At 45.9% G+C, this 24,669-nt stretch overlaps 1 protein-coding gene across 1 annotated transcript in view; it reads left to right on the top strand.

Moving 5' to 3' along the window:
- Window positions 1–24,669, top strand: part of CTNND2 (catenin delta 2) — a 697,357-nt gene that overhangs the window by 597,356 nt on the left and 75,332 nt on the right. The window contains exons 15-17 of the mRNA XM_037529421.2: window positions 8,251–8,424; window positions 21,296–21,370; window positions 22,313–22,463. Coding sequence (XP_037385318.2) covers window positions 8,251–8,424; window positions 21,296–21,370; window positions 22,313–22,463 — 400 coding nt within the window. The remainder of the gene's footprint in view (window positions 1–8,250; window positions 8,425–21,295; window positions 21,371–22,312; window positions 22,464–24,669) is intronic.

The following is a 24,669-nucleotide window of genomic DNA, read 5'->3' on the forward strand; positions in this document are numbered from 1 at the left end:
CTCACTGAGAGTGCGTCGCTGTTTCGAGACCCCTCTCCCATCTGATGGCCCCACACCTGTCCCTGGCGGCTCAGGGCGTAGGTTCTGCCCCAAGCCCCAAACCTGCCTCCTACCTGCCCGGGTACACTGGTGGCTTGACGTCTCCGCGGTGACCAAGATGCAGGTGGGGCAGGCTCGGGGTCACGGGAGCAGTCCCTGACCCGGATGCAGCCCTGTGACCACACAGCCCCGCTCTGGCCGAGCTGGGTGAAGGGATTCGTAGATCTACAGAATTTTTACCCAAAACCTGTGTGAAAATGTACATGGTTTGTCTGTCCCAGTTTTCTCTTCCACTAGTTTTTAAGGGGGAAGAAGAAACTTGAAGAAAGTCTTGCTTAAACTACCATAAGTTAACGCACAGTGGAATAGTATTTATAAAGAAGCTTCGAAATGATGGTTTCAAGCAAATGAGAGCATTTTTCAGTGGCCTTCTACCTGCGCTCTAATGTAATAGGAAAATACTTGGAAGCGCCAGAAAGCACAAGTAAATGGGTAACAATTATGCTTGTTTGAAACTTGGTATGTTTTGTCAAATGAGTTCCGTAGAGTCAAGGACAGTTAAAACTGTCTTGCACTTGACCCGGTGGAAGGAACAAAGCTGAGAGGCCTGGGTGTGCAGAGGCGGCAAAGGCCGGACTTGGGGAGAGGAATAGCAGTGCCCTCCGGGCCTCGGGAGTCCCCGGGAGAGAAGTGGGTCAAGATGGCGCCACCTGCTGGGAGCAGTTGGCTTTTGAGCCAGCTGGGGGCATCTCAGCAGGGAAAAGCAGAAAAGCACTGAGGATTTTCTCAAGTGCTTTGCACTAGGAGACCAAAGCCACCTTCCCTGCAAAGGAGTGAAGGGGTCCTAACAGAATTAAGGGCCAGCGCCTCAAGTCGGAGAGCTGAGGCCCTGGCCACGCACTGTTAACAGGGTGCAGCTAAGTGAGGAGAGTCCCAAGACCTCACAGGCACACGGCATCCCCAACTCTGCTCACACCAGGAGGCAGGACATCACAGGAGCCTCACGCTGATCTGACTCGCCAGAATCTGCCAGAGTGCCAGTGTTACAGCCTTAAAGATGGTCAGATATCATCCACTCCCCAGAGTCTCTACTGCTCATAAAGCGGGATTTTCGAAGACTATGAAATGATTAGAGAAAATAGTGCAAAGTAAGGTGAAAAAGGAAATATACAAATAGGTGTGTAGATAGAGGTGTGACGCAAATAAAACCTGGCTGGTTTTGTAAAACTATGAGCAAATATTAAATAGGCAAGTACCAAGAAAGTGTGCAATTTGAGAAAAAGTTCATTAACATCAAAGGCAGAAGCTTGCAATGGGTTCTTCTTACACTGTGTGTTTGCAGATGTGCTGCAAAGGACGTTCGTCTGTAATCTCTGCAAATACTGTTTAAAAACAACATTCGAAAAGGAATCAGCTAAGTAAATGGTAGCTGGTAAAAATGTGTACATTTTCCTTCTCTTGAATTTAAGATGTGGTAGACAAAAGCATCAGAGACTCTGTAAAATGAAGGGTTAGGTAAAGCCCAGCAGAGACGCGCCAAAACAGGGGAGACCCACGTCCTACCAGGAGCTCATGTGGTGGGAAGCACAGCTGGCTCAGTGACGGCCGGTGGAGGCTGCTACTCCAGAAACTGGTGCTGACTCTGACTTTTGACCTTGCTATCGTATAACCTTCGGAAAATTCTGCAATGTTCTACAGGTCAGATTTAGTTAGAATAAAAGTCTTGGCGACGTTGTCTTTCAGATCCCTGATAGGGATAATTCAAGAAAAGTTGGGAAACAAAAATGTGCTGCAACCATCCTCTTGTTTCCAGAAATGGTTGCTATTCCAATGTGCAGACCCCAGTGCTGGGAGTGTGTGATATATTTGGACACTCCTATTCACCCTATTTGAAAGCACTTTGAAGATTCACTAACTTCTGACTTGTGTTCAGCGTCTGTTGCAGAATTATAAGAAATTGCTAATTTCTCTGACCCTGTCTGGGCACAGCCTCCCCTGGAGCAGTGCTGTGTGCCAAGACCACAGCCACTGGCTGGTCCTCACCACCTCCACAGGCCTTTGTGCAGCCTGCATGGTGGCATGGGGGTGGCAGCTTGCGAGATCAGGGTCCAGGGAGAAAAAAATAGATGATGTCGATTGACTTTTCCACCTCTTGTGGAAGTGACCATTGTCCTGTTTTCAGTCTGGGATATGGTGGTCTGGGGTAGCAGCGCTCCAGCAGGGACTAAGGTGACAGAGCACTGCTGATTGTGGCCAGAGTGGAGCCTGCCCTGCAGGACCCATCAGTGTGACCTGATGGGGCGGCCTGAAAAGTGAGGAGACTCAAAGTAAATAGCAGCCCTCAGCGCCCCAAAGCTTGCAGCACACACGTGAATTTTATCACTAGTTTAAATCACCACCATGGATATTGGACTGTTGAACTTATCTACATTTTAAATAATTTCTCCTTATTCCAGAAAAACATAGACGTTATCTATGTGCATGTATACATGTGTGTGCACATGTGTGTGAATGCACATATAACATGGGAATCGCATGTAAGTAATACAGCAGTGAGTTACAAGAAGACACCTCACACGAGCCGCCACCAGCCCCCACTCCTGAAGAATCACAGTGAGACCCCGCCCAGGCAGGGGCCCTTCGGGGCTGGTGTGCACACCTGAGCACGTGTAACCTTCCGAGTGCACGAGGCTGCACTGGCTGGAGGGCGAGTCAGATGCCACATCGGCCACGTCCACAGGCGCTGAGGGTAGGTGAGTCTGGTTTCCAGCAGTGAGGTGGAGCTGCTGCCGCTGCGGGGCACAGAGCCTCAGACCCCCCTTAGATCTCACCCTTAGGAAGCTGCCCCCTTGTGTTCAGGAGGCTGTTCATGTCTGCACTCACATGAGGGAGCAGAGACAGGGCAGAGCAAGGAGGCCCCTCCCTCAGGGCCGCTGACCCGCTGCCCTCAGGCCTGTCTGGGACAAATCCCCTGCAAGGAAGGATGGGGAGCATCGTGTCTCTGGGGGGCAGCCAAGCCTCCAGGGTATTCTCTTAAAGGAAAAGGGGGTGTAGTGGCATCCCAAGGGGGTGCAGTGGGCACTGTCCATCCCTGTGAGGAGGGTGATTTCATCACTGCAATGGTTTAGAAATGTCTGCACATAGGAACTTTTTCGTAAGATCAGCTTTTCTTTACCTTCCTGTCTGCAAATTCTCTGCAAACAGAGCTGCCCCGATGACCTGCACCCAGGGGACGTCAGCCACTGCCCGCCCTGGGCCCCTGCAGGGATGAACAGGCGCGGGCTCCATCCGCACGCTGCCTGCACTGGGTTCCGCCCAGACAAACAGGGGCCTCCTGACTCGGGCGGCTCCTGCTGGCCACGCCACTGTCGTTTACACCAGACTGTGGCAGCTGCCTCGGAGTCCATTGCAGGGGGTCCCCACCAAGAGTGTGCGCCAATCCCCACTGTCAGCAAAGCAGGTTGCTTCCAAATTCTAACTAAGACAAAACTGCAATAAGCATCCGTGCATCTAAATCTCTCCTGCATCCCTGGTCACCTCCTAAGGATAAATTCTTAAAAGTGAAGTTGTCTAGACCAAGTGGATGTTCTTAGGCTTTGGGTAGATGGGTCAGGATTGTGCTGCATCTCCCGGATGCAGCGACAGTGTGAGCGTGTGTTGAGTGTGCACGACCCTGGGCCCTGCCCGCCGCCGGCCTGGCCGCTGTCACGCTCCACTCCCGGGACCACAGCTTATTTTTCTCCAGTTTTCGTTGTTTCGCTGGTAACCATACTTCTCCCTTCACTGCTTCACACCACTTCCTCCCTGGCCATCTGCTTGTTTCAGCTGCCGCTCCTCCCTCGGGCTGGTTCCAGAACAGTCTGGCTGGGCTCTCCCCTCTCCATATGCAGGAGCGGGGGTCTCTAGACGTGATAATTCATGTCCTCGAGGCAGTGGCTCTCGTTCATGCCGTGGGGTTCCTTTGCCACTCCCCAGGAGGACTGAGTCCTCCGGACCCCTTGTGTGAAGTAGAGCCATCCCATTGCCTAAAAACCCTCCCTCTGCTTTCAGTGACTGCAAAGTTAGATGCCACACATGTGTTTTCTTGAGTTTCTGTGTTCGCATGTTGCTCCGTGCTGCTACCAGACCAGGGTTGGCACCCTTTGCAATGGCGACATCTGGGGTTGGGTAATTCCCTATAGTGAGAGCTGTCCTGTGCCTGCCGGGTGTTTAGCATGTCCCTGACCTCTGTCCAGGGGATGTCAGATGCACCCCTCTGCTAGTTGTAACAACCAGAATTGTCTCCAGACATTGCCAAATGACCCTTGGGGGGTAAAATCACTCCAGTTGAGAACCACTGTATTAGATTGTCTTTGAGGGGTGTATCACCAAAGATATAAACAACCAAAACACGGGGGCACCTGAAGGAGGTCAGCATATCAGGGCCAGAGCCCTTTTATAGAGTAGGTAGTGGTAGGAGCCATGTTCCAGGTTTTGAGTGATGTGGATGAGAAGTTAGGAGCAGAGAGAATTCTAGAAGGGCATTCTTGACTTTCCAGCTGGTTCCATCGTGATGACATAGAGAAGTGGCCAGGGATGTGGACCAGACTTGCCCATACTCCTCCTTGGGGGCCTCCCCAGCCTCCCTCTGATCCCTTCCTCAGGGATGTGTGTCTTCCTGGCCTTGGGCCCCACATCCATAGGCTGAGTGAGCATGGCTGTCCCTGGATCTCTTGCTGACGCTGTGTTCTGAAAACACGGTCCCTTGCCTCTTGTTCAGTAGAGTCCTGGTTTCTCACACACAGAGTCCCACGTGTCTTGCCACAAGGAGAGGCTGGAGACAGCATGTGCCACCTGATTACAGCCCTGGCCACTGCCTCTCCCTCTGCACAGGCGAGCTTCCCCTTCCCGACGCCGAGCCACCCTTGCTTCAGAATACCCAAGAGTCAACACAAGAGCCCTTCCAATCTGGCTTTCTACAGTTATTGGAGTTTTTAAAGAACCATCACTTTGATCCTCCCACAATACAAATAAGCTCGGAGCGATCATGCATCAAGCCAAGATGGCAGACGGTGGCTGGACTTGGGTTTCGGCTGTTGCTTTTCAAAGACCCAAGTACTGGCTCCAACCTAATTATACCAAACCCTGCCTGCGAGCTCCTTCCCTGGCCGCTCACCACCGTGGGCACCTGTGCTCCCTGCGTTTGCACAGGGTGACTCAGCTGGGAGGGCAGGGCCAGTCCCTGCCAGTCAGCTCCTTTGATCTTGCAGTGCCTTCAGACTTGTTCTTTTCACAAGAATTAAGTCAGCCGGGGGTGGAGAAATCCAGGCAATGGAGATGCATTCTGCTGGCCAAGTGGCCTTTTCTGTTGTGTGCGGAAGACACACTCAACAGAGAAAGGTCTTTTCTTTACGCAAAGTCGAATGGCCACGGTGGAAGTCAGAGGCGGGATGGCATCAGCGCTTCCCCTGAAAAGTAAACCCTCCTCCTGATTAGGTGAGGCTTCTTGTTCTCCTCTCCTTCAACTTTCCCTCTCAACTCATGAAAGTTTGAATACAGAAGCAGAGACAGGCCAGGTGCGTGGGCGGCCTTTGAAATAGCCCCTCTTCCTCAGGGTTGACACCACGATGCCGTCAGCAGTCGGAAATGGCTGAGAATCCCCGTTGAGCTCCATCTCTGGCTGCCATCAAAGATCATCCACATTCACATCAGCCTCTCTTTTTATTTCCTTCAGAGTCTCTCTGCAGCCATTAAGAAAATATTGTAATAAAGGGTATTTAAGAGTGACATTGAGCACAATTCAGAGCAGAGGAAAGCTGTTGACTGATGTAGCCGTTTACCCTGCTTTATTGTGCCAAAGTTAAAAAAAGAGAACAGAGCAGCCCAGTAAATGATAACACAGCTGCTTTCTCCTCTTTTTCAAGTTTGTCACATTTTGTAATGAGCCTGCAAATACTCCGACTTCCCTACGTTCCCCGCTGTTGTTAGCTATTACACGAGCAGGGGATTTCATCCATGTTGAGCTGTAAATTTCAGTCTGGTTTTTCTGAGTTTTATTAAATTCCTATGAAAATGGCTGCTTAAGAGCTTTAAGGAGATGACAAAATAGAAAAATGGAAACAAAAGAATAATTTCTCATTTCCTTTGTGGATCCAGTGTCTCAAGCTGGTTTCCTTTAAAAGCCAGTATTTTTCCTGCTTCATCCTCTAAGTCAACAAGCCTACAAAATGACTCTTCCATTTCTCTGCCCCGTGTGATGCACCACACTCAAATAACAACCAGCAGCAATGTGACCAGGCTGATTCCCTTCCATGTTTTTAATACCTATTTAAAAGAGATGGACGGGTTTCATTAATAAGCTATGCACAGGTACAAAAACCATCTTTGAATGATTTGGAATTAGCTTTATTTAGACTAAAAGAACGTCCTGCATTAAGTATCCTGGTTAAGAAATTTCATTCTCAGTGGAAAAATGACCTCTGGTGGGCTGTCCACCACCTGCCCTGGGATGCCACCACCTCCTATGGGATGTCATTGTCCACTGAGCTTTGATTGTGACTTACACTAAGTTGCAGGGAAAAAAGGCAGAAGATTTAAATTTTTCTCTTGAAAAAGAAATGATGCAAGTGTTGACTGTGACAAACAACTTTGCATTATTTCCTTCGACACTTCCGTGTTCATGTTCCAAGGATATGAACTTAGCCTCTGTTGTCATCCAGTAAAGTTTTCAAAACTAAGGGACATACAGATTCTGAAATAGCTTTGCTTTCATATTTTTTAAAAGTTTTTTTATTTTATTTACACACGCACTGGGTACAGTCAGAAGCGCGGGAGGGTGAGAGAATTCACCAGAGCCAGAGCGGGGAGCAGAGCAGGCAGAAGGACCGAAGTACACTGCTGAGGGGAGCAGCGGGCAGCAGGAGAGGTCTGCGCGCCATGTGGGACCCTCGCCCTGTGGTCGGGGATCGAACCGGCGCTGTAGAGGCTGCGGGCAGCTTTGCAACCCAGCGCTCAACCGCTGCACCACCAAGGAGGCCCTGCTTTCATATTTTTACAAACACATATATATACCCAGATATGTATGTATGTAAAATATCTGTGAGAAATCTTAATACAGAGTCAACTATATTTAGCTAAACACACAAATAAACAGTTAAATAAATTCATATGCCCACCCAAATTTTATAAAGGAGTTCTTAGTTTTACTGTGATTTTCTCAAAAATGCTTAGGCAACTATTTTTGAAAACACTTCATCTCTACTGTTTTACTCTGTATTTGTCACAAAAGACCAAGGTGGTGAGTGTGATCTAGAAGAGAACCATTCTTATAATTTTAACATCCTTTAAATTATGAGTAATAGAACAGAAACATTGTAAATGTAGAAAAGTATTTTATCTGTAAGTTTTCATTCCCAGCTCAGGGCTGTGTGATGCATCCTGCTTGGATAAGGCGCAGACCCGGCGTACCTGCTGTTACCCAACTTTCATCATGCTTTCTTGCCCAGGTGGCCATGTGGCTTCAGATCTATCACTTTTTTAACGGTCTTTTTTTAAACAGTCTACTGATATTTCTTTGTGCATATAAGCCATAATTATGTTAAGTAATTTTAAAGTATGCATTCTCTTGTTATTCATTAGATTCAATTCAAAGCTAATTTAACTCTTGAAATGGCCACAAGACCTCAATTCTCCCATATCTGATGTCAGTGTATTGCATAAGCCATAGCCATTCTGTTGTTTGTTGGGTGCCCACAGGTGCAAAGATGTTACTCAAAAATAGATATGTATTTTACAAGGTATCTGGGAATGTATCACAGTTAACACTTGTGCATAAGAGATGTGGGGACTTCATTGTTCCTGCCTATTGTGCTGTGCCTGGCGTATATGACTGCAAAATAAGCTGCCTTGGTCTTCGACCTTCTTCCACCCTTCCCAGTCAGAGTTAATCCGTCTCTTCCCCTTCCTTCCTATACCCATGTCTAGAATTGTCCTCAGAGAGCGTGCACTCCTGCCTCTGCAAGGTGCACTTAACATATCACAAGCTCTCAGTAGGCAGGAATGGCTCTTCCGTGTGGGAGGCCCTTCTAGCACAGAGGCAGTGCCCTTTCTGCAGATGCCCCCGAAAGGTGATCACACCTTGCTTTGGTTTTCATCTTGAATGTTTGCAGAGGACAGTATTGAGAAATACAATGATGTTAAAAGATGTTTACTCTCTCGTTTTTCTTTCCCCAGTGGGATGGAGTAGGACCTCTTCCAGACTGTGCAGAGCCTCCCAAAGGGATCCAGATGCTGTGGCATCCATCAATAGTCAAACCCTACCTCACACTGCTCTCTGAGTGCTCAAATGCAGACACGCTGGAAGGGGCGGCGGGCGCTCTGCAGAACTTGGCTGCAGGGAGCTGGAAGGTATGGCTGGTTTGTTACAATAAAAAAAGAAATATGAAGTCATGAACCATGTCCTCAGAAAATAAGAGAAGTTCAGTTTTGAGCAGTGCAATTCTAATAAGGTTTTTAAGGACTTCAGAGGGAGACCTGTGACACTGAGCTGGTGGACTTGGAAAGGTATTCCTTTTAACAGTTTGTCTTAAGGGCTCAGGGGTCCTTGAAAATCACTACAAAACACAGAGGAATCGATGTATAGTCACTGAAAATGCCGTGATAGGCGCTCCGTTGCATTTGAGCTGCTTCATTTTCAGGGGAGATTGTGACAGGTTGATGCCTTTCAAGCCCCCGTTGCTGACTGTTAAGGGAACTGATACCCAAGCACATGGAAGTGATTATGTTGTAGCTGGTCCTGTTCCCTTAGGAAAAGACCCTCCTGCGTGTTTAAATTATGGGGTGACAAGGAAAAAGAGTGTTGGTAGTTATCACCAGCAGAATGTAAAATCAAGCAAATGTGTGCTTGGGTAGGAGAGTAAGAGGGACCTTTTCCTCTTAGCCCTTGTAAGTGCACACTGTTGCGGACGGGTCTTCAGGGAGAATTTCCATGAGCCTCACCATAAGTAGGAAGGGACTCCCCATAACCAAATTCTTGAGTTTGGTCACTGATCATTCCAGAGCTAACTTGCTTGATTGCATTAAAAAAGTGTAACCTCTTAGAGAAATCAAGGCAGTTGGGGAAAATATCAAGAGAGGAACTTTGGGCCTCTATTATCCATTTTCCATTCATTTGCTATCAAAACCTGGGGGTTGGGATATTCAGAAATCACTCTTGCTCATTCACTTTCTATATTAATATTGACACAGGAGGAGTCGCAGAAACTCAGTGCTGTGGCTGCCGCCCTTGTCACTCTACCCTCCCTTCTAATTGCATCTTCTGGTCTCTGCCTTCTTGTCTCGGCCTGTTTCATCCTTTGTGTCTGTTGCTATAGTCCCAGCTGTGGTGCTGCCTTCTTGAGGATGCACCTCGTGGAGCTGGTCACTGATGCCATCCTCCCCATGTCCTGACAGTCTTGAGAATGGACATAATTGTCCCATTTCACCCTCCCCACTGCCCCACAAACACACCCATCGGCCATCCCTAATGTAACTACAGCATCCATGTCGGACTGGGCTTGAAGTGAAGGTGTCTCTTGCTTTGAACCAGAGAAAAGCTTAAAAAGCAGAGCTGCAACCAGAAAAATTCCCTATACCTCTGCATGAGCAAGACAGAGATATCAGTGGAAGTGACTTTCTTGAACCAGCCCTTAGAAGTCATCTCCCTCAGCTTAGCGGGTATTGACTCAAATCACAATTCAAACCTAGGCTCTACCTTTTCTGAGCCGTCTGACCCTGGGCAGCTATCAGTGCCTCATTAGGTCTCAGGTGTGGCATCTCTAAACAGAGACCAATGGCTGCTTCACCCCATCATGTAGATTAGTTATGTCACTGGATGCAAATACCGGAGCAGGATGCCCAAGGCCCAGGGGTTGTCACTGTATCTTGCCAAGAGTACTCAGCTTCTGCTCGTCTCCGTGCCACCTCTGCCTTGGAGGAGGGACCCAGAAGGGCTGGGTGAGATGGCCTTCGGGTGCAGGGGTGAGTGTGGCCTGAGGCACAAACCCATCTAGATGGTGGCTATTAAGTGTGCCATCTTACGATGAGATTTTTTTTAACGAATTATCATTTTCCTTGACAAATACTTCAGTTCTCATTATAACAATAAAAAATCAGGGAAATGTCTTTGCGCTTGAGAAGATCTTGAATGTTAAGTCATCAACCTTTGCTTTAGAAGTTCAACTCTATATCCCATATACCCAAAAAGTTGAGTAGGAACTTGAGAAATATATTTAAAACCCGCAAACAACTATAGTTTAAAATGCAGTGTCTGAAATGGAAAATACATGGAGTGAGATCAATAGCATATTAGACATTCAAAGGAAAATTTGTTGAACTTAAAGACAGCACTGGAGAGTATAGGCAGTGAAGACAATGAATACAGGGGGGATGTATGAGTGCCTGGTAGATGTGTAATTGCTGTCTCCAGAGAAGAGAGAGAGAGACAAAAATATTTGAATAGTTAAAAAGTTTCCAAATTTGGAAAAAAAAAACATATAAATTCACTGATCCAAGGAGCTTCAAAGCACAAAAATATAAAGAAACTACACTAAGCTACATTATAATCAAATTGTTCAACATCAGTGGAATAAAGAGAATCTTAAAAACAGCCAGAGAAAAAAAGACCCAGAACTACATCATATCTAAACACCGATTTTAAGGATCAGTTTACCATTTATTCACTACTAAGTGTAGCCTTGAAAACGGAATCTGGTCTGTAAACCTTCAGAGAGAAACCAAACCCCATTTATTTCTTCGTACTCAATGCTCAGTCTGATTGTTAACTGAGAGAACATTCTAGAACGTGCCTTCACTGAGCCGACAGCTATGTCCACACATCTTTCATGTGAATAATATCTTCTATTTATAAGTTTCCACCAGTCACTGAGTAGCTGATAGAACATATTTTGACTAGGCCATCTTCAGATGGCCACATTTTATGTATCTTAATTTGGTTCTTTGACTCAGATGGGAATATGCAGTCAATGCAATATAAAATTGACAACGAAGAGTTGTGGGTGAGCTGTTTCCTTTCCATTTCCAGACTCATCAGTGCTTTGTAGGTCAGATTTCAGCAGCACCACCCAGCTCCTCAGTTCCTACAACGCGGAGCTTTCTGTTTAGATGGGCAGACTCTGCATCTCATATGTCATCTTGTCAGCAGGGAGAGCTGCCGAGTCTGCCGAGGTACCTCTGAGTCTTTAGATGTTTGGAGTAAAGAGTTTCAAAAAATTTTGATATATTTTTAAATTCTCTCCTACTTCAGATTATATAATGAAAATTCTAGAAGAAGGGTGATTAAAATTCTCCATATTTCCTGGCAATAACATCCTGCTGACAGTCTCTAGTGAATGAACCTGTATGTTAGTTCAGCGCATTTATCTCCAGTGTAAGATCTATCTTCACATATGCAGGGGGCATTGATTTGGTAAAGTTTTTTATTACTAATAGAGACGGCAGAAGGGTCCAGAACAGCTGCAGTTGACATGATTAAAGTCTTTTTGTATTTGAGACAAAGTTTAACAACTTTAGATTCCCCTGGATACATCAGGTTTCAGAGCACACATTTAAAAAATGTAAAGGGGGCTCTTACAAGCAAGCACACAGCTCTGCCATCACAAGGGGAAATAGATATCCTGGTGACTAAGAGAAAAGGTAGAAGCACTCGGCAAAGCAAATACAAGAATACAAAAAAGAGAAAGTATCAGAGGCCATGCAGTGTCCTGCCCATCCCAGGGGGTCTAATACCTGGGAGTCATATGCTCCATCATCAAGAAAATGTTAAATTAGTCTTAGTAATTGTAGGAGACAGAGGCAGTGTGGAAAGTTTTTCATCCCAGTAGTTAAGGTGGAATTTTCACTGTCAGGACGTCAATCTTACTAATAAGAACTGGATTTCCTAATAATGCTGGACAAATAGGCTAGTCCTCAGGCAGGGCAGGGGACAGCTAGGGAATATGTCTGTGTCGTTATTAATATATAGACCTATGTAAGAGTTTTCTTATCAAAATGCAAATACATAAGCATACATAAAGGTCAATCATATTGTCACTGTCTACAATTTATTGCCACTGTTTAAAATTTACTAATTTACCATATTAAATGGAAAGGGAATATGTGAGAAAGTAAATCTATGGGGATGATTTGAGAAAATTGTCATTACGTCCAACACTTAAAATTTTTAAAAGATTGAGACTGCTTTGCACAATATCCAGACAGAAATTCTTTCTTAATGTCTTAATTTAAGAAAAAGATCTAGAGTAATTAAGAGATCGATTGAGCATACACAGTGCCCTCAAGTTTCCTGTGGACCTAGTTAGCCATCTGAAATCTGCAGTTCTAAGAATGTATTTTTATAGCAATAGTTAAAATTCCATGGCATTTTGGTATTCTTAACATTTTGTGACCCGAGCAGAAGCAGAAGTGTGTAGGTAAAACGCCAGAATTCTGTGTGGAAACAGCATTTTAGAAATCTTATCATCTGAAATAATAATTGCTCTTTAAGAGACAATCATCCGGACTCTTTTTCTGTGACAAATTGACTAGCAAATGACATCCCTGTAGAGCCCTAAACAATTTTTAAACTTTAGAACCCTCATTACCTGGTTTATGAGTGTCTGATAATAAACATCATGATATTATGGCCTAAGCAAAGTAACAAATATTTTTCATTTTTAACATAGACTTTGGTTACCTATTCCTCTTTTATGCACAGTGATTTTGCTTGTCAAGAATATTAAAACATTTTAATATAATAGTTTGAAGATTTCCAAAATGTAAATGAATGCTCTTTCAACTTCCATTCTGGGTGATCTCTATTATAATTCAACTTTGTGGAAAGGATTTGAACTATAGAAATACATCTCTATTTGCCAGTAAGCCAGACATTTCAGACATCACTATATAATCAATTTCCCCCTAAAGTGTGATTCTCCCCAAAGAGTCTATTATTGGCCCATTTGTTTTAAAAATAAAATTAAGTGAAGAGATACCTGGATGTTAATCTGTTAATATTTAATGAAGTAATATGATAGCAACATAGATTTAATGAAAAAGGAAACAAAAATCTCTGGCCATGGGGCCAAATGAATAAAAAATAAGAGAACTGGGAAATTTGAGACGTCCCTGGAGATGGGGAAAGCAGACTTGAGAAGGACCCTGCATTAGCGTGGCTTAGCAGTTAGTGTATCATGCAAAAGTGAACCAGAGCAGACTAGTGGAGTGCAACAAATGAAAGGAAAAATCATGATTTGACATCTAAAACAGAGAATTGTCTTTGCCCTAGTTATCAGTGTGATGTGAAGCGTAAGGTTTAAAAGCAAAGAAACAGTTTTAAAATATTGTGATGAAAATGGGGTAGGAAGGCTGCTGCCTAGTGAACTGGAAATAGAAACAGAATAAACACAGAGGTTATCTGGGGACTCTGACCATCAGCAGGTTCTTAGAGACAGCAGACTCACTGGCGATAATGCCCAGCCTGAGTCAGGACTAGGAGGAACCCGACCGAAGGTGAGAGAGATGAAAACAAGCTGAGTCATGACCCTATGATTGACCCTCATCACACATGACGCAGTGATTTCTGGAGATCCCAATAAGTAGTACTCATGGCAAGTACTAGTAGGTATGTATGTATGCAGGTATTATACACACATTAGTATAAATGCTGTTTACATCCAAATTGACTATCGAGTAAACTCATTTGTTTTATAATTTGGCAATACTTTCATCATTGCCATCGAACCATCTGGTTTCTAAGCCCTAAGTTACATAACTCCATTCTGAAGTTATAGAAACAGCTAAGCCTAAGGGACTCTCACTTCCAGCCAAGAAGCCAAGATGGAGTAACAAGGTCCAGATTTATTATCCTTTAAGGAACAACAAGAATGGAGAAAGGAGCCATGGGAGAGAGAAAGAATGTGAAATAATGCTTTTGAAGACACTAAGCATTAAACGATGAAGGACAGTGATTTCTGAAGAAATGAACAAGGTCAACTCTTTGTTGGCCCCAACTCACTGCCCTGAGAGCATTTCCAGACAGTGACATGAGGACTGAGAACCTAGGAGTCACTGCAGGCTCTCTAAGTGAGGAGATGGATCTAGGAATCTAGGAAGACCAAGGTGTCTAGAGTTCATAGGACAGAGTACCAATGAAGATAGAGCCACACATTGAGACAACCTTCAGCATTCTGCTAAGAACTCACAGCACATGCCTGTGAGAGAAATACCCATGGCTGATAAAAAAAACCTCCTGAAATTGTTAGAGAAAAGTCTTGTCACTCACACAGGGTTAGAGATTGTGTGCATGCTCAAAATCCAGACAGGAAAACCTCACAAATTATGGGCTCCTGGGTAGAGTGCTCGGGAGGGTCCTGCCTCATTGCTGAGTCTTTCCTGTCATATCTTAGAAGTAAGACCCAATGGGATAAACAGTTTCCATGGAAATTAACTTCATCTTAGAACAAAGCTTAAAAGAACACAAAAATATCCAGCACCCAATAAATTAAAAGTAAGAATATCTGGCATCTAATGGCATAATCCTACAAGTAAATAAACAGGAAAAGGAGATTCATGTTAAGGAGAAAAATCAATCACTCAAAATCAACTCAGAACTGACAGATGTTAAATTTAGCAGACAGTTACTATAACTGTGTTCCATGTGTTCAAAAAGTTAATTAGAAACATGAAAAATATATAAAAGACACAAATAAAACTTGTAGAGCTGAGAATATGGTATTATCTGAAAAGAAAAATGAAAGGATTGGGACTCACACTAGTCTAAACATTACAAAGAAATGATTAGTGGACTTGAAAACATCAGTGGAAGTTTACAAAATGAAACAGAGAGAAAAAAGAAAAGATACAGAATATTAGTGAGCCTTAACGGGCCTACTGTATGTATAATAAGAGTCCCCAAAGGAGAGGAGAGAGAAAGAAGACAGAGAACAGAAATAAATACTTGAACGGTTGAAAAAAGTTTTCAAATTTAGCAAAAGTCATAAATTCACAGATCCAAGTAACTCATGTAACCCCATGCACAAGATACATGAAGAACTATAACATTACAATCAGATAGTTCAAAAAACAGTATAAAGAGAAAATCTTAAAAGCAGCCAGAGAAATAGACACATTCATGTGAAGGTAAGAATGACAGCTGATTTCTCATCAGCAGCAATGCCAGTGAGAAAGCAGTGGTACAATATCCTTAAGACACAAAAAGAAACAATTAAATCTGCTGGGCCCAATAGTTTACATAAAGTTTTAATTTGGTACCTGGCAGGCACAAAGTGTCTCAAAGGAAACACTAGGACACCTTATTGTAGTTGTAAAACTATCTGTGGGGAAAATAAAATCCCTTCTGAGCTCAGTTTCAGATGTGAGCTAACCTAGGAACTGGCAGGTTAACCACCTGAGCAGCTGGATCAGAGAGGAGTTCTACTGTGAAATCTTCTGTGGAACAATCAGAACTATAGCCAATCAGTCCAGACATGCCACTCAAGATTCCTGAGGACAAGGAAGTACAACCATACATTGCCTATCAGACCTACCTGCAAAGAGTCGAAAGGCATCTTCAGGCAATTTCTTCATCGTGTGAACACCATGGAGTGTGCTTACACAAACCTAGATGGTGGAGCCTGCTGCCCACCTAGGGGCTCTGTGGTACAGCCTGTAGGGACCACTGTCATATACATGGTCCATCATTGACCCAAAGCTAGTTTAACAACACATGACTGTATTCTCAAGCCCTGCCTTGAATATTCTAGCACATGTACAGGGACCACAGAATTAAGGAATAACTCTGACTTTCAAAAAGACTAACAAAGGAGCTTGTGATTACTTCACACCCTAATAGCACTTTTTGAAAGTATTTAAAATGTGATGACCCTGTCAAAAATTGCAGTGGCTTTGATCCTTTTTCTATAGTTCCTTGCAATGAAGAATTCTGTTCTTAAATAAAAAGTACTTGATGTCAGAAATCAACCTGACATTTTCTTTCATCCATTGAACAGTTTTTCATCTGCAACTCTAAGCCATGAATGGGGGGAAATTGATATAAAGAGATGAATATGTTTTAATACCTTCCCTCAGATACCTTCCACTATAATGAACATGTAAATCAAAAGTTAAAAAAAAAAAAAACATGATGGATGCTAGGATAGGAGAGTATGCAGGCACCAGATGTCCCAGGACCCATTTTTACAAGGAAGAGGTCAGGTATGAAGACGCACACTTCCAATATCACTAATTAAAATAATAAGGCTCGGGGTGAAGATTAATTTTAATCCCCTAGTGTATCGCTATTTAGGAAGATGCTAGATGGTATAACAAAAAGGTCTCAAACAAGACAGACAGTAAAAGTTACTTTGTTCCCAGAAGCGACAGGGAAGGACAGGTGTATGAGGGGGGCAGGTCCCCTCCATGAATTAATTCACTCAGACTGACAACTGTCCTGCATCTGGACTTGTGACTTCTGAGGCTATTCATGTGTCACCATCCCCAGCAGGAAGCAGAAAACGAACACAAATCCACAACCAGAAATTTTCTCTGTGAAAGTCAAGATCACAGCTGCACGCCCCTCATAAACTGGGTTCAACTTTTAGCCTCCAATAGAAAGTCATACCACCAACAATAAACAGCAGTGTTCATCCATATGCTAGCCTCGATCCAGAGTCAAAAAAGTAAATTTCTAAAGGGGCAAAGCTTTGCCAGCACACTCAATTTATATCATAAAATACAGCAACAAGTCTGTACCCTGGAGACAAGTTTCAGATCCTCTTCCCCATCACCAAAAAGAAGAAATTGTTTAATATCCTTCAAAGGGCACATGTTTTAGCTCCAGGAAAAAAAAAAAAAGGTCTACACCCCATGAGGAAGTGAAGGAGCATATATTAAAGGAAACATTTTCTGGTGTGGTCTAGTGAGTGAGCACAAAAACCAACTGCACTGTTCTAATTTCTTATACTGAAGAGTCACTGACTCTCCCATGCCCTTGGTCACCTTCCTTGTGTGCTGGATGGGGGTGTTCACAATTTCATTTTCCTCCCCCTCGATGTGGTATGTTCATGCAGCCCCATCGCTAGGGACCATGCAGGAGCCTCAGGTGGGGCAGCCTTCATCTGGGACCAAGCCAGGTATATAACTAAAGTTCTGTTCACTTCCCCGGTAGGTATTTCCAGATCCCAGTTGTGCTCTGTCACAACAGCCACAGTATTTGATAACAGCCCACAAAAAACTTCTGTGTTCAGTAAAGTGCATGTTTTTTGGAAAACTGAACAGTGTTTTCTGCTATAATTTGAAATCATCTTTGACTTTTTCTTCTTTGTTATTATAATCTATGACCAAGCCTGTTAAACAGAATGTTCCACATACAGCTTTTTATTTGCTCAAGACTTGTTGCTGGCTCTCTATTATCCTTAATAGTAAACCAAAGCTTTTGCTCTTCTTTACCTTCTTGATACACCAAATTTCAATCATTTTTAAGATGTATTTTCAAAGACATGTTTTTTTTTTTCATTGAAAACGAGTGGTACTTGAAGTCATCTGAGAGTTTCAGGCAGGTGTACCTGTTATCACTATTTAGTAAATGCTTCCTCTACACCACTTTTTTTTGTGAGTGTGTGGGGCCCTCGCTGGTGGCTGGGGATCAAACTGGTGCTGCAGAGGCTGTGGGCAGCCTCGCAACCCAGCGCTCAACCACCGCACCAACAGGGGAGGCCCCCTCTACACCACTTGTACTTGAACTTGACCTTCCTCCTTCTTCACCACACAAATATATCTACATACTTTTTCCCCAGGAAATTCCCTTGCTGGGAAATTGATATTTTCAACCCTGCATGAAGACATGCAGTCAAATTCAGTCTTAGCACTTACCTGACTTGCATCTCAAAAACTACAAACAGAAAAAAGATACTGTGAATACTTTGAATATTCAATAGCCACCATTACTTTAACTACAATTTTTAGTTTTTAAATTAGTTTGTTGCCTTACTAACATAAGGGAATTCTCCACTACTCCTTCTTGATTAGCGTTACCACTTCTCAAAACAGATTTTGAAAGCAGAAGTACATAATCCTTGATTTATGAACTTAACACTTGGTTTAAAGAGTAAGGCCTGATCCTGTGTCCACTGCAGGGGGCCAGTGTTTGAAGTGCTTTGTGTTAACAAATGCCATGCCCTCATACATCCTCTTCCAGCCACCAACCACAGCCTTTCTCCTACTGGATAAACCTGGTAATTCAGATAATAACCACACTAGAGAGAGAATAATACAAGGCTTGTAGCAAAAGCCACATAGTTTCTGAATATTTTGAACATTTTTTCATGTTATACTGCCATTTAAAATAAAAATGGGTAAGTTTTTTGTTTTTGTTTTTGTTTTTTCTTTTTTGGTCCTTTCTGCCCTCTTAATCATGAGAATGAGACGGGAATAAGATATCACGGTAAATAACATGTCGTTATAAATGAATTCTAAAACAAATTTCAGAATCTAAGTGACGTGTACCAAATTCCTTGCTCGTCTTACATCTGTAGGATTTTAGTACGTTGTCGGCCTGTGTTACTACAAAGAAGCTAAACTATTCTTGGAAGATGAAATGATGTTTGGAAGGAATTGGTTTTTAACTGTGACCTTTCTTTACCATATGAAAAGAAAAATGGGAATGTAGCTAAATTGAGAAAGGATGAAAAAAGACAGACTGACGCTAGACATCTCTAGCAAACTCAGTCAAATCCAGCCCAGTCCCTTCAGACTTAAAATTTGGCCATTTATGTTTGTCAGCCACCATCCTCTCCTGCTCCCCTGCAGTTGATAAATTTGAGGAGCCTTATAAACATATCCTTGCAGGGGCTGGGGGCAGGGTGTCTATTTCGAAGTCTGGAATCATCTCTTCCTCTGCCCTCTTGTCCAGAACAAGCCTCTCATCCTGTTGGGTCTTCCCCTGAGACGTGGTGATTGGTGCTTGGACCGTGTGCTGTCCAAGGTGCTCCCTGGGCCACATCTGCCTCCCCTACTAGGGAGCTCCCCTAAGATGCAGCTACAGCTGCTCCTTAACCCAGGACAGGGTACCTCTGCCTGGGCAAACCATCTGACATTCTTACTCTGGCTTACTCGGCAGGGGCCTTCTGAGTCCTTGACCCCTGCTGGGTCCAGAAAGGGCAACAGAACTTCTGTCAGTGCGTCTGCTCTTTCATCTTCAGTGGGGGCTTATCATTAGTCTCTCACACACAGGGGAAATCGTCCCAGGTATTTCATGTGGCAACCCCCTCTGCTTTCACACCTGGTACTCCTGTCCAACCTGCACCCTTTCTCTGCCCAGCTTGGATGCTCTGGTGGGTTCCAAGGAGATCGCTGAGCATCCTCTCTGTGTCATGGGCCATTCTGAAAGCCACCCTGGTCCCCACCTGACTTCCCCATTCCCTCGACACTGGCCATGCCGCGGGCATGATGCTTTCACCCCATTGGCAAAAGCCAAGCCTCTGTCCAGATTCCAGCTTAACCACAAGGAGTTATGTGCACATTTCTCTCTTGCTCATCTCTCTCCATACCAGTGAAACTCTATTGTTTTCCCTGCAAAACTCTTAGAAGCCCTGCACTTCTCTAACCATCCAGAGGCGCCCTGCTCTCCGAGGAACTCCCTTCTCTTTGGGAAAAGCTCAGCTTGGGCCTGGCATTTCTGTGCCGGGCTCACCTGGGAAACACTCCCCACTTACATTTGTCTGTGTCATGCCTTCTCCCGCTGAGTCTCCACACTTCTGCTCCCACAGGGGCTCGTGCAGGCTTCACACATGGGTCACGGGTGACCGACTCCAAGACTGACCAGCTGCTACTTAAAAGGCATCATGATCATGTGTGACGCATGTCAAGATAACTTGTGGAAACTTGTAACATCTTTTGAATGAAATGGCAATGATTTTTTCTGAGTTCTGATGTTCTGAGCTAATACTGGAAATGCCCCACACATGTGAAAGGCACAGCGAAAGGTTCAAAACTAAAGTTACTTTTATGTCTGGTCAACCTCTTTCACATCGGGAGAGCTTGTCCCTGTTGACCAGTTTCTCATACCAAAATGGTGGATCTATAACTCAAATACACAGTTAACCCTACATAGCCATTTTTTGTTACTCTTAATTCAGCTCCCAGCAAAGTCAAAGGGTGGGTTTTACCTTCCAGACACCAAGTCATTCTTCTTCCACCACAAGAGGGATGTCTGAGGTAGCCTTCTATAGGGGAAAGCAAAGTCATAGCCTTCCTCGCATGGCTCATTTCAGAGGTGACCAGGTTCTCCTCTGTCATTTAGAAGGGTGGAGGCGAGGCCCAGGCAGTGGTTGGGAGCCAGAGGAAAGCGCAGATGACAGCAGACAAGAGAATATTGTCAGCATCATGACGAGAAACAGAGTTGGAGGAGCAGGACCAGGAGACAGGGCACGGGTGACTCCTGGGGGCAGGTTGCTAACATCTTGGTCTCTAGATTTCCTTGTCTTAAAAGGAGAATAAGAATGTGGCTCTCCCAGGAGCTGGGCGACTTAGCAGAAGTGACTGATAAGCCAGTCAGCACCTGGGCCTGGAATGAGGTGGGACAGGAGAAGAGCTCAGCTTTCAGGCCCTCGCCTCAGCCTGCCCAAGTGCCCAAGAACACCCCCTATGCTCTCCACAGGCCCAGAACATCACCCCAGGTTGAAATGCACAGCTGAGCTGCACCCCACAATATGTAAATATTGGCTCCACTCTCTGATGTCCATTCTCTTCTTTTCTATAGCTTCTCCCCCCCCTTAGTTTTAAGGAAGAGCCCGACCATGGGTGGGCAGCCTCAGCTGGGGGCCGCAGTCTCTCCCGGGTGGGCACTGAGGCCAGAAGATTAACAAGTACTGGGAGAAGCCAATGGAAGCATGTCCAGCCCGTCAGGCTGGAAATGACATTTCAGCGGAGTGCAGGAGTTTTGTCTGCCTCGGGGAAGCACTCCTGCCCGGAAGGGGTGTCCCCACCAGACAGCCGCTCCCATCAGCAGCCGCCAAGTCTTCCTCTCTTTCTGGGTCTGAGACCTCGGGGCCTCCCGCTTCTTTGCTTCCTGAGAGTGGGGCTAGGAATGAGCTCACTGGCCCCTGGAGATGCTTCCTAGGGCTCGAGGCAGAGGGGCGGCAGGACCCGCTACAGCACGAGTGGATGGTGATAGAAACTGTGAATGTGACATCTAACGTAGGATGGGATGAAGTTGTGTGTTTTTTTAATCTCATATTTCATGCAGGGCTGGGCTGAGGATGTGGCAGGCATGGCGTATGCCCTACGTTCACTGCCAGAGGGGGCTCCCTGCCTGCCACAGGTGAGAGCCAGCTCTGGGTGCCTGTCCCAATGGGGGAGGGGGGGCGGGGCCCCATGGGGGAGGGGTGGGTCCCCAGGAGGACACTGCCAGAGCACCATCAACCTCATGTTCTGATTGCCTTTTTCTTAGCTCATAAATGAAATCGCAGCAGGTGGGGCTTGAAGTCCATAGAGCTCCCTCTTCTCTGGAACACATGCAGAGGCACGCAGTGTATGTGCAGATGTCAGAACAGAATGGGCCTGCCTGCATTCCAGGAAGGGAATCGGCATGCTTGACCCCCTACACGCAAAGCCCATTCCAATAGTAAACACTGGGTGTGTCCTGCTGAGGCCCCAGCCCAAAACCCACTGCCTGTCTCGCTTTATAAATTAGACACTGCATTATGAGCCCAAACAAAATACATGTTGAGCCTCATGTTTATTTAAATTTTTTTTACAATTTTGACTCTTCATTTTCAATGTCATATTGGCCTCTCCTCGCGTTTTTGTGGCTCACTGTTATTCAGCAGATAACTGACCACCAGTAGCTTTGCAGTCATCTCTCTGCCCCAGCGCCAGAGCCAACTATTCTAAAAACTCACCCACACTCACCTTCCATCCGGCTCCTATCCCTGCAGTTGTTTCCCTCTAAACGTCAGGAGCCAGCCCTTCTATATCTTAAAACATCAACCCCCCCACCCCCAACACACACGACTTCCCAACTGCTCGAAGCTCTGACCCCCACCAAATCCAAGCACAGTGGACTGTTTACCCGAAACCTTTGTCACATGCCGAAGGTGCAGGAGTCAAGCGTGCAAGCGCACGTCCGAGGTCAGCCCCTCCTGCAACCAGATCCTGACAACCCGGCTCGTCGGCTCCGGTGAAGCACTGCAAAGCCCACGTGCCCTTGGCTTCCAGGTTTGCGCCTGCACCCCTGACGTGCTCTGCCCTCCTCTTTCTGCAGTGGTCAGTTTATATCCGAGCCGCGGTGCGGAAGGAGAAAGGCCTGCCCATCCTTGTGGAGCTGCTCCGAATAGACAACGACCGCGTGGTTTGCGCGGTGGCCACGGCGCTGCGGAACATGGCCCTGGACGTCAGGAACAAGGAGCTCATCGGTAGGTGCTGTGCGCGCGCAGGCTGCCATTTGGCTGATGTGTTTCCTGGCGGGCGCAGGCGTCTAAGTCCTGTGTGCAGACATGGTGCATTTACCTGTGTGCAGAGTGTGTGTGTGTGTGTGTGTGTGTGTGTGTGCAGACACAGTGCATTTTTTTGAGATTTATTTATTTTGGTGCGCTTTTTAAGATTTATTTATTTATGCATACAAGAACTGGGTATAAGCCAGAGATGGGGGGGTGAGAGGATTCCCCAGACACAGAGTGGGGAGCAGAACAGGTGGATCTACTGTAATCCACTGCTGAGGGGAGCAGCGGGCAAGGCAGGAGAGGTCTGCTGTGCCATGTGGGTCAGCTCCCTGGCCAGCAGGGGATCAAAGTCGTGCTGCAGTGGCTGGGGGTAGCTTGATAGCACTGTCTTTAACCTCTGCGTCCGAGACACGGTGCATTTATCCATGTGCAGTGCACACACATGCAGACATGGTGCATTTATCCATGTACAGAGCACACACATGCAGACACAGTACATTCATTATACAATACGTCCATTATGGGCCTGTTCGCACTCTCCTCCACTAAATCCCAGGCACCGATTTGTCTCTTAGACTTTAGAGGACAACTCAATGTTTTTTGACATTTCTAATCCTTGCAAATTAAAAACGACCACGGTGCTCAGCACTCCCGGGTCCTGTAAGCCCCATCAGGCTGCTGATGCGCTCTCCACGCGGTAGACTAGAATTCATAGTGGGATGCCTGCCTTTTGGCTTCGCCTCTCGATTTTTAAATTTATTTTGGATGAGGCCATACTGGCTTTTTCATCCCACTTTTTACAAAATCATCTCCCTTCAATTCGGTGTCCAAGAGAAGTGGGGAGGCTCTGTAATTAACGAAGCGCTAGCGAGGTCAGACGCTCGTCTGTTTACTCCACAAGAATTGATGCATGAGCTTTTCAGGCCAGGCCTGTTCTAGCCCAGAAATTACATCAGGGAGCCTTGCCTGGGGACGGGGGAGTGGTGCATTCAGCAGAGGGGAGCTGTACAGCCCCTGAGCAGCACAGGGGCCCCACATGTGTCAGGGCACAGTGGAGCTGGGCAGAGGAAGCTGCAGCTGGTGAGGCCCCGGTATTCTTGATTGAGTAACCACTGTAAAGTGTGCCACTTCCTGGCATTCAGTATTTTCGCAATGTTGCACGACCCCTCCTATATCACACTACTATGCCATGTTCCAGAACATTTCATCACCCTGTGGGAAACCCTGGGCTTTTAAGTAGACAGTCTCTGCGTTTACCTTCCTCCCCACTGGTCAGAGCCACCAGGCTGGTTCCTGCTTCTTTTTTTTTTTTTTAAAGATTCATTTTTATTTATTTATACAAGCACTGGGTACAGTCAGAAGCGCGGGAGGGTGAGAGAATTCACCAGAGCCAGAGCGGGGAGCAGAGCAGGCAGAAGGACCGAAATACACTGCTGAGGGGAGCAGCGGGTGGCAGGAGAGGTCTGCCGCCATGTGGGACCCTCCTCTGGTGGCCGGGGAGCAGCAGGGGATCGAACCAGCGCTGCAGAGGCTGCGGGCAGCTTCGCAACCCAGCGCTCAACCACTGTGCCACCGGGGAGGCCCTGGTTCCTGCTTCTGTGCATCCCCCTGTCCTGGGGACTTCCTGTAAACGGAGCCGTGTCATGTGTGTATCTTTCAGTTAGCATGAATGGTTGTCATTGCAGTGGTGGCCCAGGTCAAGATAGGTGTTGTCAAGAAGGTGGCCTTTGAGCAAAGGCTTCAAGGAGGTGAGAGTGGGCGGTGTGGCCATTTGGTGGGAGGAGCACCTTCCTTGAAGGAGTAGCTTCTGCAGACCAGCCTTGAAGGGGAGCTGGTGCCTGGGGTGGGTGCCAGGTCTTGAAGGGGCCTTGTGTGCTGGCGGAGAGTGAGTGCTGGATGCCCAGGTCGAAGGGATTTCTGGCTCCTGTCTTGTAAGGGGGAAGATGCTCAGGTCAAGGCTGGTGATGCCTGGGGAACCATGCACTTCCCACAGATCCTGGTCCTGGGAGGCATCTGGGGCGGCAAAGCTGCTGCAGCAGCACGGCTGGCAAGACCAACTGCAGGTACCAGGTGTCTGAATCTAGACCATTCATCATGCCGAAAGTTCCGGGGATGGGAAGAAGCAGGTTCCAGGGGCAGAGGCGCAAGACTAGATTCCATTCCTGGGGCAGGTGCAATA

The sequence above is a fragment of the Talpa occidentalis genome, unplaced genomic scaffold (genome assembly GCF_014898055.3).
Source record: "Talpa occidentalis isolate TD23 unplaced genomic scaffold, MPIMG_talOcc4v2.1 talOcc4.6, whole genome shotgun sequence".
Taxonomy (NCBI): Eukaryota; Metazoa; Chordata; class Mammalia; order Eulipotyphla; family Talpidae; genus Talpa; species Talpa occidentalis.